The sequence below is a fragment of the Vidua macroura genome, chromosome 11 (genome assembly GCF_024509145.1).
Source record: "Vidua macroura isolate BioBank_ID:100142 chromosome 11, ASM2450914v1, whole genome shotgun sequence".
Lineage (NCBI taxonomy): Eukaryota > Metazoa > Chordata > Aves > Passeriformes > Viduidae > Vidua > Vidua macroura.
This window is the reverse complement of record NC_071581.1, coordinates 2,836,752-2,848,908: the sequence shown is the minus strand read 5'-3', so window position 1 is coordinate 2,848,908 and position 12,157 is coordinate 2,836,752. Positions and strand designations below refer to the sequence as shown.

Sequence of the window (12,157 nt, the reverse complement as noted above, 5' to 3'; positions counted from 1 at the left end):
CCAGAGGCGAGGAAGAAGAAGAAGACACCTACAAAGGGTCAACACCTGCAGCAGGAGCTTGGGCTGTCCCTGTGAGAGCCCCCTGGGTGCTGTGGGATGTGGGAGCTGGGCACCAGTTAAAGGGGTAGTTGGAGTAGGGCTGTTGGTTTGTTCATGGTCATGAGGAGAGCTCTCCTGGCTTCCTGGATTCCCACATTGTTCCTCTGTATGCCGCTTGCCATGTAACTTGGCAAAAAAGCCACTTCCCTCCCTGTGTGCCCTGACCCATTGCCCAGCTGTGGGAGGCTGGGGGTGCACACTCTGCATGTCAGCAGATCTTCTCCCTGGTGGTGCTGAGCCAACAACATGCAGAAGTAATTTGATGGATGCTCTGCTGCCTTCAGGCTATTTCCAGTTAAAGAAAGCAGAAAGAGTCTCTGGGAAGGCAACTGACCATGCTCCAATTGAAAGAAGAAGGGAATAAGCATATAAAATAGTCTGACACTTATGATATGTTCTGTATCGATTATTTCTTACAGATTTCAACTCATTTGCCCATTCCCACATCATTATTCAGTTTTGATATGCCATGAGTAGGTACCATGGTCTGTCTGGACCTGGAAACATTGTGGGGGTCGTCTTCTGCTTGCTTCATCAAATAGTGATTTTCAGTCTGACAAACATTCCAAATGCCCCTTGTTTCTCTCCCTTCACTGTGATTAGGACAACAGATTACACAACAGTGAGTCTGAAGGTGATTTTTACTTTGTATCCTGAGAAACTCAGTTTGTTTGACTTTCCATTGGGTTTTAAAAGGAAACTGTACCCTCCACAGCTCTTATAAATCTGTGTGTTGTCTCCATCCAGTTTGGCTTTGTTTCATGAGCTGTGCCCAAAACTCTATTCTGTGTTCTTTCAGTTTCTCTGCTGCCTTTTGCTCCAGGTCTATTCCCAGGTATTTTTCCTCCAGGTCATACAGGGGCCAATGGACCAAGCCCTCTCCGTTGGGATTTCTGGAAATAATAGAAGGAAAAGTTAGCTCTCTGCCAATCCATTGCTCTCTGACTGCTCAGGTTCAGAGCATTTCAGAAAACCAGCAGATGAGCCCAGATGATGTGATTCTGGTACCTGAATAAATGGACGGTATTTGATGAAAATGCTCATCAGTGGAACAGCAAAAGTGTAAGAGTTGCCATTAATTTTAGATCTAAAACTCCATTGCAGATGGAGTAACTGCTCTTAGATTTTTTTATTTCCTCGTGTCTGCAGGTTCTTTGAAAAGACCATTAAGAAGAGAAATTGCTTCAATATTTAACTTAAGTTCTGCCAAATTTCTAGGAACCACCATATAAGTACTGCCTCAGGCAGGTAAGTATGTTCTGGGCAGCAGAGACTAAACTTGAGCTGTAATTAGCATTGTGATTCTCACCCGTTTTTAGCAAAGTTGGTCCAGTATCTCATAACAGTTCTGCTCAGTTTATTTTCTTCTGTTGTAGCACCTCCTGCAAAGGGAGAGATGAAACAGACACATTAGAAAGAAAATAGTATCAGCTATACCAATTGCAAGTATCTACTACTGAAGACAGAAAATGTTTATGCTCATTCTAATGCTTATGATATATAAGTTATGTTTATATAAATTTATTGTTTATAATGCTTCAAAGAGAGAAATTCTGTTCTAAAGCCCTGCAGTAATTATGAGTACTAATGAGGTTCTAAAAGGAATAAAGAGTAAGCATGGGTACATCACCCGCTAAGAATGGCTTTCCAAAGACAAAGGCAATCTCAGCTCCATGATCTGCTTTTACAAACTCTGGTACCACACCTTCCAGTGAACTCGATCGATGTTGGAATTCATAAAAGTAGACTGGGTTGCCGGCATCTAGAGGATACAGAAAAGTGCTGGCTTGAGAGCTGAAAATACCTGCTCCAGAGATGATACACTTCCATGAAAAACCGTTTTGGTTAAATGAAAACACTACCAGTTCCCTGGATAGTGAAAAGTGCTGCACACTGGGCAAACCAGCCCCAGATAGAGTTCTACAGCTGTTCTGAAGCTGCTGGGTTACCTCTGTGGTATCTGGCCACTTCCACAGCTGAGATGACAAAGTAGACATCTCCCATTGCATCCAGGAGGCCATCTCGGACCTGAGCAGGGCTTTCTGCATCCCCCATGTACTCCTTGTACACTCTGTCAACAACTTCAGATGTAAGGCCCTGAAACAGCAATGAAATGCACTTGTAATGATGATGAGTATTATAAGGAGTAACCGCAGTGAGTGAGTATGGCATCTGCACATCCCTGGCAAATCCCCAAGCAACAGCTTTCAGAGAAAATCCTCAGCTGTGTCAGAGTGTGGCTCGGAGCTCAGGACTGGAGTTACACAGCTGTGGATACAGGTGATCTCAGGGAAAAGAGGGATGCAAGGTCAAAGGATCAACCACCTTCAGATAAACAGCAGTCAGTGATGCTGATTGTTCTCTCTTCATAACAGCACAGAAATCCTGCTGGATTTCATAAAATCCATTGATTGTTGTAGATGACCATAATTTCTCCCGTTCAGAACAAGCCTGGGCTTTGCATGTCCAAGTTCATGGTGGAGGTTTGTGTCATTGAATGTTCCTTGCACATAGTGGCCCTGCTTCTAGAGTCCTTAATTCTTGCCTCTTAATCTCTATTTCTCTACATAGCAGTTTCCAGAGAGCACAAAGGCACCACAAAGCCAAGAGATTTGTAAATTACAGGGAAGCAAAACCTCAAGAAACCTGAACAAAGGTGTCAGTGCACCACAAACCTCTCGGGCTTTCCTTTGCAGTGCCCTGCTGCTGCTTTAGGAGGTCGTGTCCCATAGGTCTCCTGCCACACCTGTACGTGCTGGTACTCTGCACGTCTTGCATAGCCTGGGGCTATCTAAAACGTCCCAGGAGACCTGTCTTTAGGTACCTGCATCACTCCTGGATTGCCACTGAACTCCTTTTTAAGAAGAGGGGCATTTAGGCTGGAAATGCAGAGAGTATTTCCAGTCACTACAGGTAACAGGAATGCATCACTACTGTGCCCATTTCTGCCCCAATTCAGGGAGCTGTCCAGCACAATGGCTTTTCCCTGTGGAATGTGTCCCTCCAGGGCTAATAGCAGCCAGACCAGCGGAGCAACAACACTGGATTATTCTGAAACTGGTCTCTTACCTTAATGAATATTGCTAAGTTGCTCTGTAAAACTTGACGTGCAACATCTTTATCCAAACCATCCACAAAAGGAGGATATTTCATCGCCTGTGTGATGCAGAGAATCAGATTTAATAAAACAGCCTCTCTTTACAAAATGATGTTTAAATAACAACATTTTCATTCTCTTACCATAGGAAGAACCCATCCAAATTCACAGTTATTTACTCCTATTATGTATGGGACTTTATTGATTGATTTTTCAGCTAGTAATTCCATGGGACTTTTTGGAAAAAACGCACCATCTACACATGCACTGCTGAAATAGAAATCCTGAACAAAAAGAGAAAAAAGGAAAAGAAAGCTTCATTAAAACATTCAATTTGCTTCTTAAAGAAGTTCAGATTTTTACTGCAGTTCCAAAGAGAAGCCAAATGAAAATGCAACTAATAATATTATCCAAACCATGTTAAATACTTTTGTGACTGGTTTTCTGCACTAGGCAGAAGACTTTGTGAAGATATTTCTAATGTTTGTGAAGCAGAAGTCATTATGTTGAATTTACATCTTTTCTTAGTTCAATATGGCCAAGGATGAGTGGAACAGTGGGTAAAAACCGCTTCTGTATTGAAATTTCAAAGGAACATAAGCATTGTGATAAGAACTTTTAAGTAGGACATAATATATGATTTGATTTTCAGGTTCTGCAGAATCATCTGTGCCATTTTCTTTTCCTTGCCCCGGTAGAGCACAACAGCAAACCACAGGTAATTCCAAGTGCATGCAGAATGGAAGGGCAGGAACCTGTTTGCACTTTTCAGGTGAGGTGTCATTGCAGACCTGCAGTGCTGTCCTGTCCTGAAAAATCAAGAAAGTCACATTTTACATCCACACCAAGTACTCCTAATATTACAGCCCACAAAGAGTATTCTCTGGGATGAAAAAGACTGAGGTGTCATTTAAATGCAAGAAGTATCCTTTCACCTACCATTTTCAGTGTGATCTGTAGTAGTTCTTCTTCTGTTTTTCCTCTCAAGCATTCAACCATTGCAGCTGAACTGGATTTTTCACAGCCAGAGGCAGCAGCAATTTTCTGCAAGCAGCAAGAGCAAACAGTTTTGGACACATTTCCTGTGTCTGGCAATAGGAGACAGCGAGTCCAGCAGGAGCAGGCAAAGGTTGCTGGAGCCCGGCTTGTCCCAGCTCCAGAGGGAGGGCACTGGAAGGCCTCACAGTCCTTCACACCACAGGCTGGGCAGAAGGGGAAAACCTCTTCCTTCAGGTTTTTTGATACAGAAATATTCTAGCACCATTCTGGTAAATAACAGGCTGGGCTGAGAAGGCTGGGTGACATAAAGGAGTTAGAGAATAAACCATCTGCAGGGTAACAGAGAGCACATTCTGCCACTCTTGGTGATGTGTTTTTGGCTGCAGCAAGAGCTGTCATTACAGAGAGCTATCTCTTATATCCCAGCTTCCAGCTTCTGGAAATTGTTTCTTGTAGTTGAAGAAAAAAGAAAGGGGTGAAAGCCTGTACTTCTCAAATTAAAAAAAAAAAAAAAAATTACTTGTTTATTGGCACACTACAGGCATCAAACAGGAGGGAAGAGAAGAGTATTGAGAATCTGATACAATTTTCCAGCCAAAAGGTGTAAATTGTTTCTTCTTGAAGACACTACATGTTACATTTTTCATTTGCATTTCATTCTTTTCTCTTTGAGGATAGTTGGGGATTTGAAAAGCAACAGATCATTAGACATGTACTGTTTGCACACAGAAATACTGTCTTTAGTGACTGCTTTGATTCACAAGAAAGAAACCATGTTTCTATGTTTTGGACTGAACAATTTAAGATATGCAGAACTACCTGGAAAAAGAATTAAAATTACCACAAATACCCACTTGTGCATCCTCCTTAGGCTGGTCAGTGAACAAGCCCAGGGTTGCAGTGCCACTCTCTGAAATGGCCTTGTGGAACAAGCCCTTGGCCAGGGGAGATAAGACCTGTGAAAAAGCAAGAAGAAGCATGACAAGCACTGTGTTCTAGCCAGGGATTTTGGATTTCAGTATCAGCAGTGGCCATGTGGAGCATTTTGAAAGCCCATGTGCTAAGAGTGTCCTTGTGTAGCCTCTGACCATAGTCCAGCTGTGCAAAGTGCTTTGGCAGCGCTCGCAGGGATGAGGAGTTCAGTGACTTTCCCCTCCCTCTGCACTTTGCTTCCAACGCTTCCTGGCACCACACTGCAAGGCAGGTACAGATGAAACGTGCCCAAGGCAGTCTGGCTCTGCTGCAGAAGGGCAGGAAAGAGCTTTTGGCCAGAGGAAACAGGGATTTGCCTGCCATGTACAATGAAGCCTGGCTGGGCTGTGTGATCTGTACCAAAGTGGGAGGGACTGGAGAAGGAGAGCGTCACTGCCAGTGTGCTCTGTGCTGGAGTAAAGATTTTACACAATCACTGGGTCACAAGCTGCAGGCCTGCATCAGCTACCAGGACTGTTCACCTCCATCACTTTGCACAAGTGGCTGTCAAAGCAAACAGAAAATGGGCAAGTCCACAACTCCTCTTAAAGGACTTTTCACAGGAGATTAGACTTTGAGGGTTTTTTTCATTGGAAAAAAAAAAAACAAAAAAAACCCCAAACCAAGCAGAATCCAGTTCAGCAGCTGAGTGATAACATGCTGTTACTTAACTACAACCTTTGAGTATGAAAATGGCACCTTTTTATCATTCAAAATCTGTATTGCTGTACTGCTGCCTCGTTTTTGTATCAAAGACCCAGGGGATGTGTCACCGTCCCTTTTCTCTCACTGACTTCTCATGCAGATACTGAAAATGGATGGAGGGGGTTTTATCCTCTAAGTAATGAAAATTCCATATTACTGTGAACTTACAAGAGCAGAAACACTGATTCCTCCTGCAGATTCTCCAAAGATGGTGACAGATCCTGGATCTCCTCCAAAATGCATGATATTCTCCTGAATCCACTGAAGAGCCGCTACTTGGTCTAAATATCCCCAGTTACCTCGGGCATGCTCATCACCAGTGCTGCAGGGACAGAACAGCTTTGTTCAAATGCTCAATGCAAGCAAAGAGGAAAATACAATCTGTGGTGTGAGCAATCATCTGCCATTCTCTACACAGAGCTTCTCTACAGAACTGATAAATGAATGGCTCGGGAAGCCCTGAGACTGGAGCAGCAGCCCCACAAGAACAGATCTGGAAGCTGCCTTGGGACTGGAAATTATCCCCAACGCTTGCAGGTGCAGTTCAGAAATGTTTCTTTGCATAAGCAAGTTCTTCTGCACTTCCCTTTACAAAGGCTTTGCACACATCCTTTTGGAAATCACTTTGGAAAAGCTGAGATTGACCAACTTACCTAAAATATCCAGCAATACCTAGTCTGTACTGAATTGTTACAACCACCACGTTGTCAAAGGCTGCTATTGCTGAGCCATCATATGATGAAGCTGCTCCAACAACTAATCCACCTCCATGGATCCATACTAAGACCTGGGAAGAGAAAAACAGGATCAACCCAGCACAGGTAAGAGCCCCCGGTGATCAAAGCTAAATTTAGCCCAAGATAGAATATTTTGTGTTATTTCACTCCTACTTCTTTCAGATTACATTTCACATATTGCAGAAATCTTTCAAATCTAAGGCCTGCAGGTCTACAAAATGGCACTGATTTTGTTAAGTGCCTACACTGTGTCAGTGCCCTGTGACCTTGGACAGATCATTTAGATTAAATCAAGCACTGCTTAGCTAAAATGCCAGTACATTTTTACTTGTAAAATAGGATTTGGTGTCTCTTTTCAATTTCAGCTCATATTTGCTGGGGCAAAGCATGGAAGTTGATCATCACTACAAAAGTGCCTCTACATGTCTGCTCATGGCACAGGCTGATTGTTTGCTGTCAGATAATTTTGCTCAAGGTGTTCTAAGGATTTTGCTTACAGGCAGTTTCTCCTGTTTTCCTGTAGAAACGGGGGTGTACACATTTAGGTACAGACAATCCTCAGACACTTGCAGAGGAACTTTCTCTTTTCTGTTGGTAATCATGTCTGAAATAATCTGTCCTTGTACTTGGTCCTGTAGACACCTGAATAAATGAAAAAAGTTACAAGCAAGAGAATTCACTAAAACCAGTAAGCTGTGAAGAGAAGCTCTTTTGCACTTCCACAACAAAGTGCCAACCAGAAACTGATCTAGATTGGTATGTGAACACATTTGTAGATTGGTATGTGAAATATATATGAAAATGTAAATTAATCATTTCACATCTCCAATAGCTTTTTATGTTGCAATGGTAGATATTAAGCTTGAGTCACACAACAAGGGCAGTAGGACAACAGGAGTGAGACATTTACAAGGTAGGTTAGGATTGCTGTGCATTTCTTATGGCCCTCTTAAGCTCTTGATTCAGCATTTTCCCCCTAATGTTGTATTCCAACCTTTCCTCAGCTTCCTTCTGTCTCTGCTCCAAAGGTTTATAGTGACTGGTAAGTGAAGGCCAAGTGCTCCCAAGCCAGAGCATTGTCTGCAAAGGGCTGCTCCATCTCAGTTCATCACTGATGCCTGTGAAAGAGCAGCCTTTGGTAAAGGGAGCAGCTCACAGAGTGTCTTTAGAAATGCATCCACTGGAACAGCTGCAGGTGCAACGAGAGGGCACCAAGGAATCTGTCTTCATGGATGGCCCTGTGTGCACATCAGTGCCGTGGAAGTGCACAGAGTATAACATCATGAAAGGTTCAGTGCTTTGATCATTGCCTTACATTGGTGGGTAGGAAGTGGCATCTCTGACACCTTCCCATGGCTCAGGTGGCTGGGGTTCAGAAAACCTCAGGGATCCAAGCGGAGGCTTAGCAAAAGGAAGTCCCAAAAAGACATTTACAGTCCTCTCAGCTGTGTCCACTGTGAATTGGTAGCCTCGGACTCTCCCATATTTGGTCTCCGCTTCTGGTTCTTCTGTGGGACAGCAGCACAAAATCACATCATTGCTCCGTTTGTAAGCAATTGCTAGATTTGCTACTTAAATATGCACCTTTTGTTCACTGAAACAAGTCGTTTTTATATGTAAAGCTTCAACAAACTCTCATCAGATTTAACAGTACACTGTTCTAATCTGCTATTTTATTTAACTCTTTTATGTTACTAATTTGATTACTAGTATTTACTCATTTAAATTTTAGATTTACTAATTTATTCTAACGCACCTTTATTATACCTTTTATTAAATCATTGTGGCTGACATTATTTCAGCCTTCATTTTGATTCGTCTGTATGTACATCTCCTTCAGGTATGTAATTTGTATTGTCTTACCACACACACTTTAGTGGTTGCATATAGATCTTCATGTTTTCTTTTGCTCTGGGTTGTTACATAAAACCCTGATAGGTTGCTCTCATTTAAGAAAAGACAATAATAGAGAAAATATATTCCAGACCCTTGATAGTATGTACAGCCAAAAGAAAAAGCTTCTAACATACCTAAAATAGTCTGGCACAAACAAATCCTGTTAACATTTAAGCAATACTCATTTTAAGATTTTTTCCTCTGTGTGGAAGTTCAAACATCAAATTACAGCTGTGGTACTGTGGCTGTTTGGCCTCAGCAGGCAAGATTTTGGGACAGGGATTTGATTTTGCTATTTGCAAAGAAGGCAAGTAAGTCAAATGGCAGATTAAAAATGAAATGATTTTTTGTTACTCCAGCTCAGTTTGTGTGCCTAGCCCTGCCCAGGGTCTGTGCCCAGCTCAGCCCAGGGTGTGAGCCCATCTCTGCCCATGGTTTGTGCCCGTGTCTGCCCAGGGTTTGAGCCCATCTCTGCCCATGGTTTGTGCCCGTGTCTGCCCAGGGTTTGAGCCCATCTCTGCCCATGGTTTGTGCCCGTGTCTGCCCAGGGTTTGAGCCCATCTCTGCCCATGGTTTGTGCCCGTGTCTGCCCAGGGTTTGAGCCCATCTCTGCCCATGGTTTGTGCCCATCTCTGCCCAGGGGTTGTGCCCATCCCTGCCCATGGTTTGTGCCCAGCTCAGCCCAGGGTTTGAGCCCTGCTCTCGGGTGGCCCCGGGAGGCAGCTGCAGGTGCCCTCTCGCCCTCCAGGACCCGAGGGGCTGTAGCCGCAGTGTTTACCTGTGGCCACCAGCGCCGTGCCCCCGAAGAAGAGGACCCAGGCCAGCAGCGCCGTGTCCCTCGCAGCTGCCATGGTGCCACTGGCCCCAAGCCCTCAGGCCGGGCCTTTATAGGCTCGCCCTGGGCCACCTTGCAAAAGGCAAACACGGGTGAGGCGAGGGAGTGCTCGGGCTGCGAGCCAGGACGGGACTGCCGGGCTCGGGCCGGGAACGGGGAGCCCTCCTGCCCCACGGGGCTTCTGCTGCCTCCCCGCCGCTCCTTTCGAATGTGACTCCCAGAATCCCGGGCTCCAAATGCTTCGGGAGCAGCCTCGCATTCCCGGCAGCGGTGTCCTGCTGCTGCAGCACCTCCGGCTGCGACACCGGGGCAGGGTTTCCTCACCCTGCACTGCACACACCTGCGAGGCACCTCGGCTCTACCTTCTTACATTTGCTTCACTTTGGTATTAAAGTCTCCGTGTGAGAAACACAATATAGCCAAGACCAAACCAATACCCCTGAAAAGTGTACTTTTACTGAAGGAAAATTGAGCGATTTTTATTCTCAGAAAAGCCTATTTTCTGACAAAATAACCAATACTAGAAAAATCCCAGCTTTTCCTGCAGGGTGCAGGAGACACCTGTCACTCAGTTCTGTGGGCTCAGGGTTGGTTGGAATGTTGCAATGGAGTGTTGCAATACAGTAGCAACAACAAAGAGATTAATCAGCTTTTGTAAAGTGGGAGCAATATTAAAGGGTGGTATTTGGGTGGTAACTCTATATCTAATGCCTCTGAGAAAACCAGAGGATTTATTTCAATACAGTTCACATCCATAACTGAAGGATGATATGAAAAGGAGAGAAGAGAATAGCTGAGTAGAGATTTTCTGCTCACATTAACTAAGAGGTTGTGTTTGTTTTATGCAAGTATTAGGCTCTGCCTTTTTCTTACTTTTTTTTTCCTGCCTCAGTAGCTCTTGCCCCAGAAAGGAGTTGTGCAATGTCAGATCATGGGAATTCTCAGTTGTCAGAAACAGCATTTCAAAGAATCAGAGGATACGATGACAGAATGGTTTGGGTTGGAAGAAACCTCAAAGCTCTACTCATGCCACCTCTGCCATGGGCAGGGACACCTTCCTGTCCAAGCTGGCCTTGGGCACTGCCAGGGATGGGCCAGCCGCAGCTGCTCTGGGCAGCTTGTGCCAGACCTCAGCACCCTCAGAGGAAGGAATTTCTTCTGTCTGTGTGATTTAAAGCTACCTTAGTTGGCTTGAAGCCATTGCCCCTTGTCCTGCTGCTACATGCCCTTGGCAAATGCCCCTCCATTTTTCTCGCAGGCTGCCTTGGGCTACTGCAAGGGGCTCTAAGGTGTCCCCAGAGGCTTCTCCTGCCCAGGCTGAACAACCCAGCTCTCTCAGCCTGCCTCCACAGGAGAGGTGCTCCATTTCTCCAGATCCATTCCTTGCTCACACCTCTCTTTACAGCTCAGTGGCTTACAAGACCCACAGTCTTTAAATTAGTTTAGCACATCTGTTATGCTCCTGTTAACCCTGAGTGCTGTGGCTGTGCTTGGGCACTTTACTCCAAATGCTCCTTGTGTACCTTACTCCAGATCTTCCCCCGTCTATGTGCCCAGGTGTGATTTACAGCCCCTGCAGATAAACCTCAGTCACCTTTACCCTGGCTGCTCCCAGAGCAAACTGCTGGCAGGCCCTGCAGCTGAGCCCAAGCAGTGCTGGCTGTGTCTGCAGCCTGTGCTGTGATTGTGGTGCCTCCTGAGCTCTGCCCCAGTGCCCTGCACGCCCTGCCAGGCTGTGCTAGGGTGCAGCTCCTGAGGCTGAGGGCACGGCCAGTGATCACTGTGCTCTGGCAGATGGGGAGCACTGTGAAGAAAACAATGAGGACAAAAACTTTGCTGCAGAATGACAATGTATTTTGGCCCTATAGGTGTTCCCTGTCAGACCTTTTGCCTTGATTCTCAGGAGTGACACTAAAGGTCAATAAAACTGGTCTGGGAGTATTTTGCACTGTTTGAATATACAGTCTTTACAGTAATGATAAAAGTGTGCATTGTCTAATACAATTAATGGCACAGGAGCCTGGGGTACCAGTAATGGAGCTGAGAATAAGTTATCTTTTACCTCTATCTGTGTGATGAAGATTTCTGAGACACCTCAGAAGACTGCCCAGGAGTATACTCTGTACAGGCAAACTGTTTGCCTGCTTGTGTGCTGCTGTGAATTCTCTCACTGTCTCCTCTTACCTGGGACTGTTTTGGTTCCTGGCAAGGGAAAACTGTTTCCATGCAAGGTGGAACTGCAGGAATTCCTCCTTGTGGCTCAGCTCCCACACTGGTGGGCATTCAAGCCTCAGCTCACTCATGACCCACAAGCTACAGGAGGGGTCCTTTGCTGCAAAGCCAAATATCCTGTACTAGGATAGAAGTACAGTAGAGTACAGCACCTGCTGCTCTCTCCTTTTGTTGTAACAAACTTGATTTCCAAAACCAATTTATCTTCTATGACCTGATCTTTGCTGATTTTACTAGACTCTGTATTTTCCCATTTACTTTCCTTTTATTTCCCCCCTTCATTGCTATTTTAATTTCCAAGCTTTTATCTTCAATCTTTATTCTACTCACTACTTTTCTCTCAAGTACCCACTCTGCAACAAGTCTGAGCCCCTATTCCATCCACAGGCCTGAGAAGCAGCCATTCTGAAAGCAGTATGCGTGCTGACCAGTTTCTGCAAACTCTGCCGATCCTACTCACAGTAAGGTAACAAAAAATGGGACTTTAGGTCCCTACAGCCTTGTCTGAAGATACTTTGGTGGATCTGCAAGCATGGCCTATATGCTTTGCAAATGTGGAGACTCTTACCTCAGTGTAATGGTTTT

At 44.9% G+C, this 12,157-nt stretch overlaps 1 protein-coding gene across 1 annotated transcript; it reads right to left on the bottom strand.

The window, feature by feature from the left end:
* Positions 1-722: 722 nt before the first annotated feature.
* LOC128812671 (fatty acyl-CoA hydrolase precursor, medium chain-like) lies at positions 723-9,390 on the bottom strand. Its single transcript, XM_053987196.1, has 14 exons — positions 9,284-9,390; positions 7,925-8,117; positions 7,107-7,251; positions 6,526-6,659; positions 6,041-6,194; positions 5,050-5,151; positions 4,136-4,240; positions 3,952-4,005; positions 3,340-3,480; positions 3,169-3,255; positions 2,049-2,196; positions 1,730-1,861; positions 1,409-1,481; positions 723-992 (listed from the first exon to the last, which is right to left on the bottom strand). The coding sequence occupies exons 1-14, from the start codon at positions 9,354-9,356 to the stop codon at positions 818-820; spliced, it is 1,716 nt and encodes a 571-aa protein (XP_053843171.1). The 5' UTR covers positions 9,357-9,390; the 3' UTR covers positions 723-817.
* Positions 9,391-12,157: the final 2,767 nt, after the last annotated feature.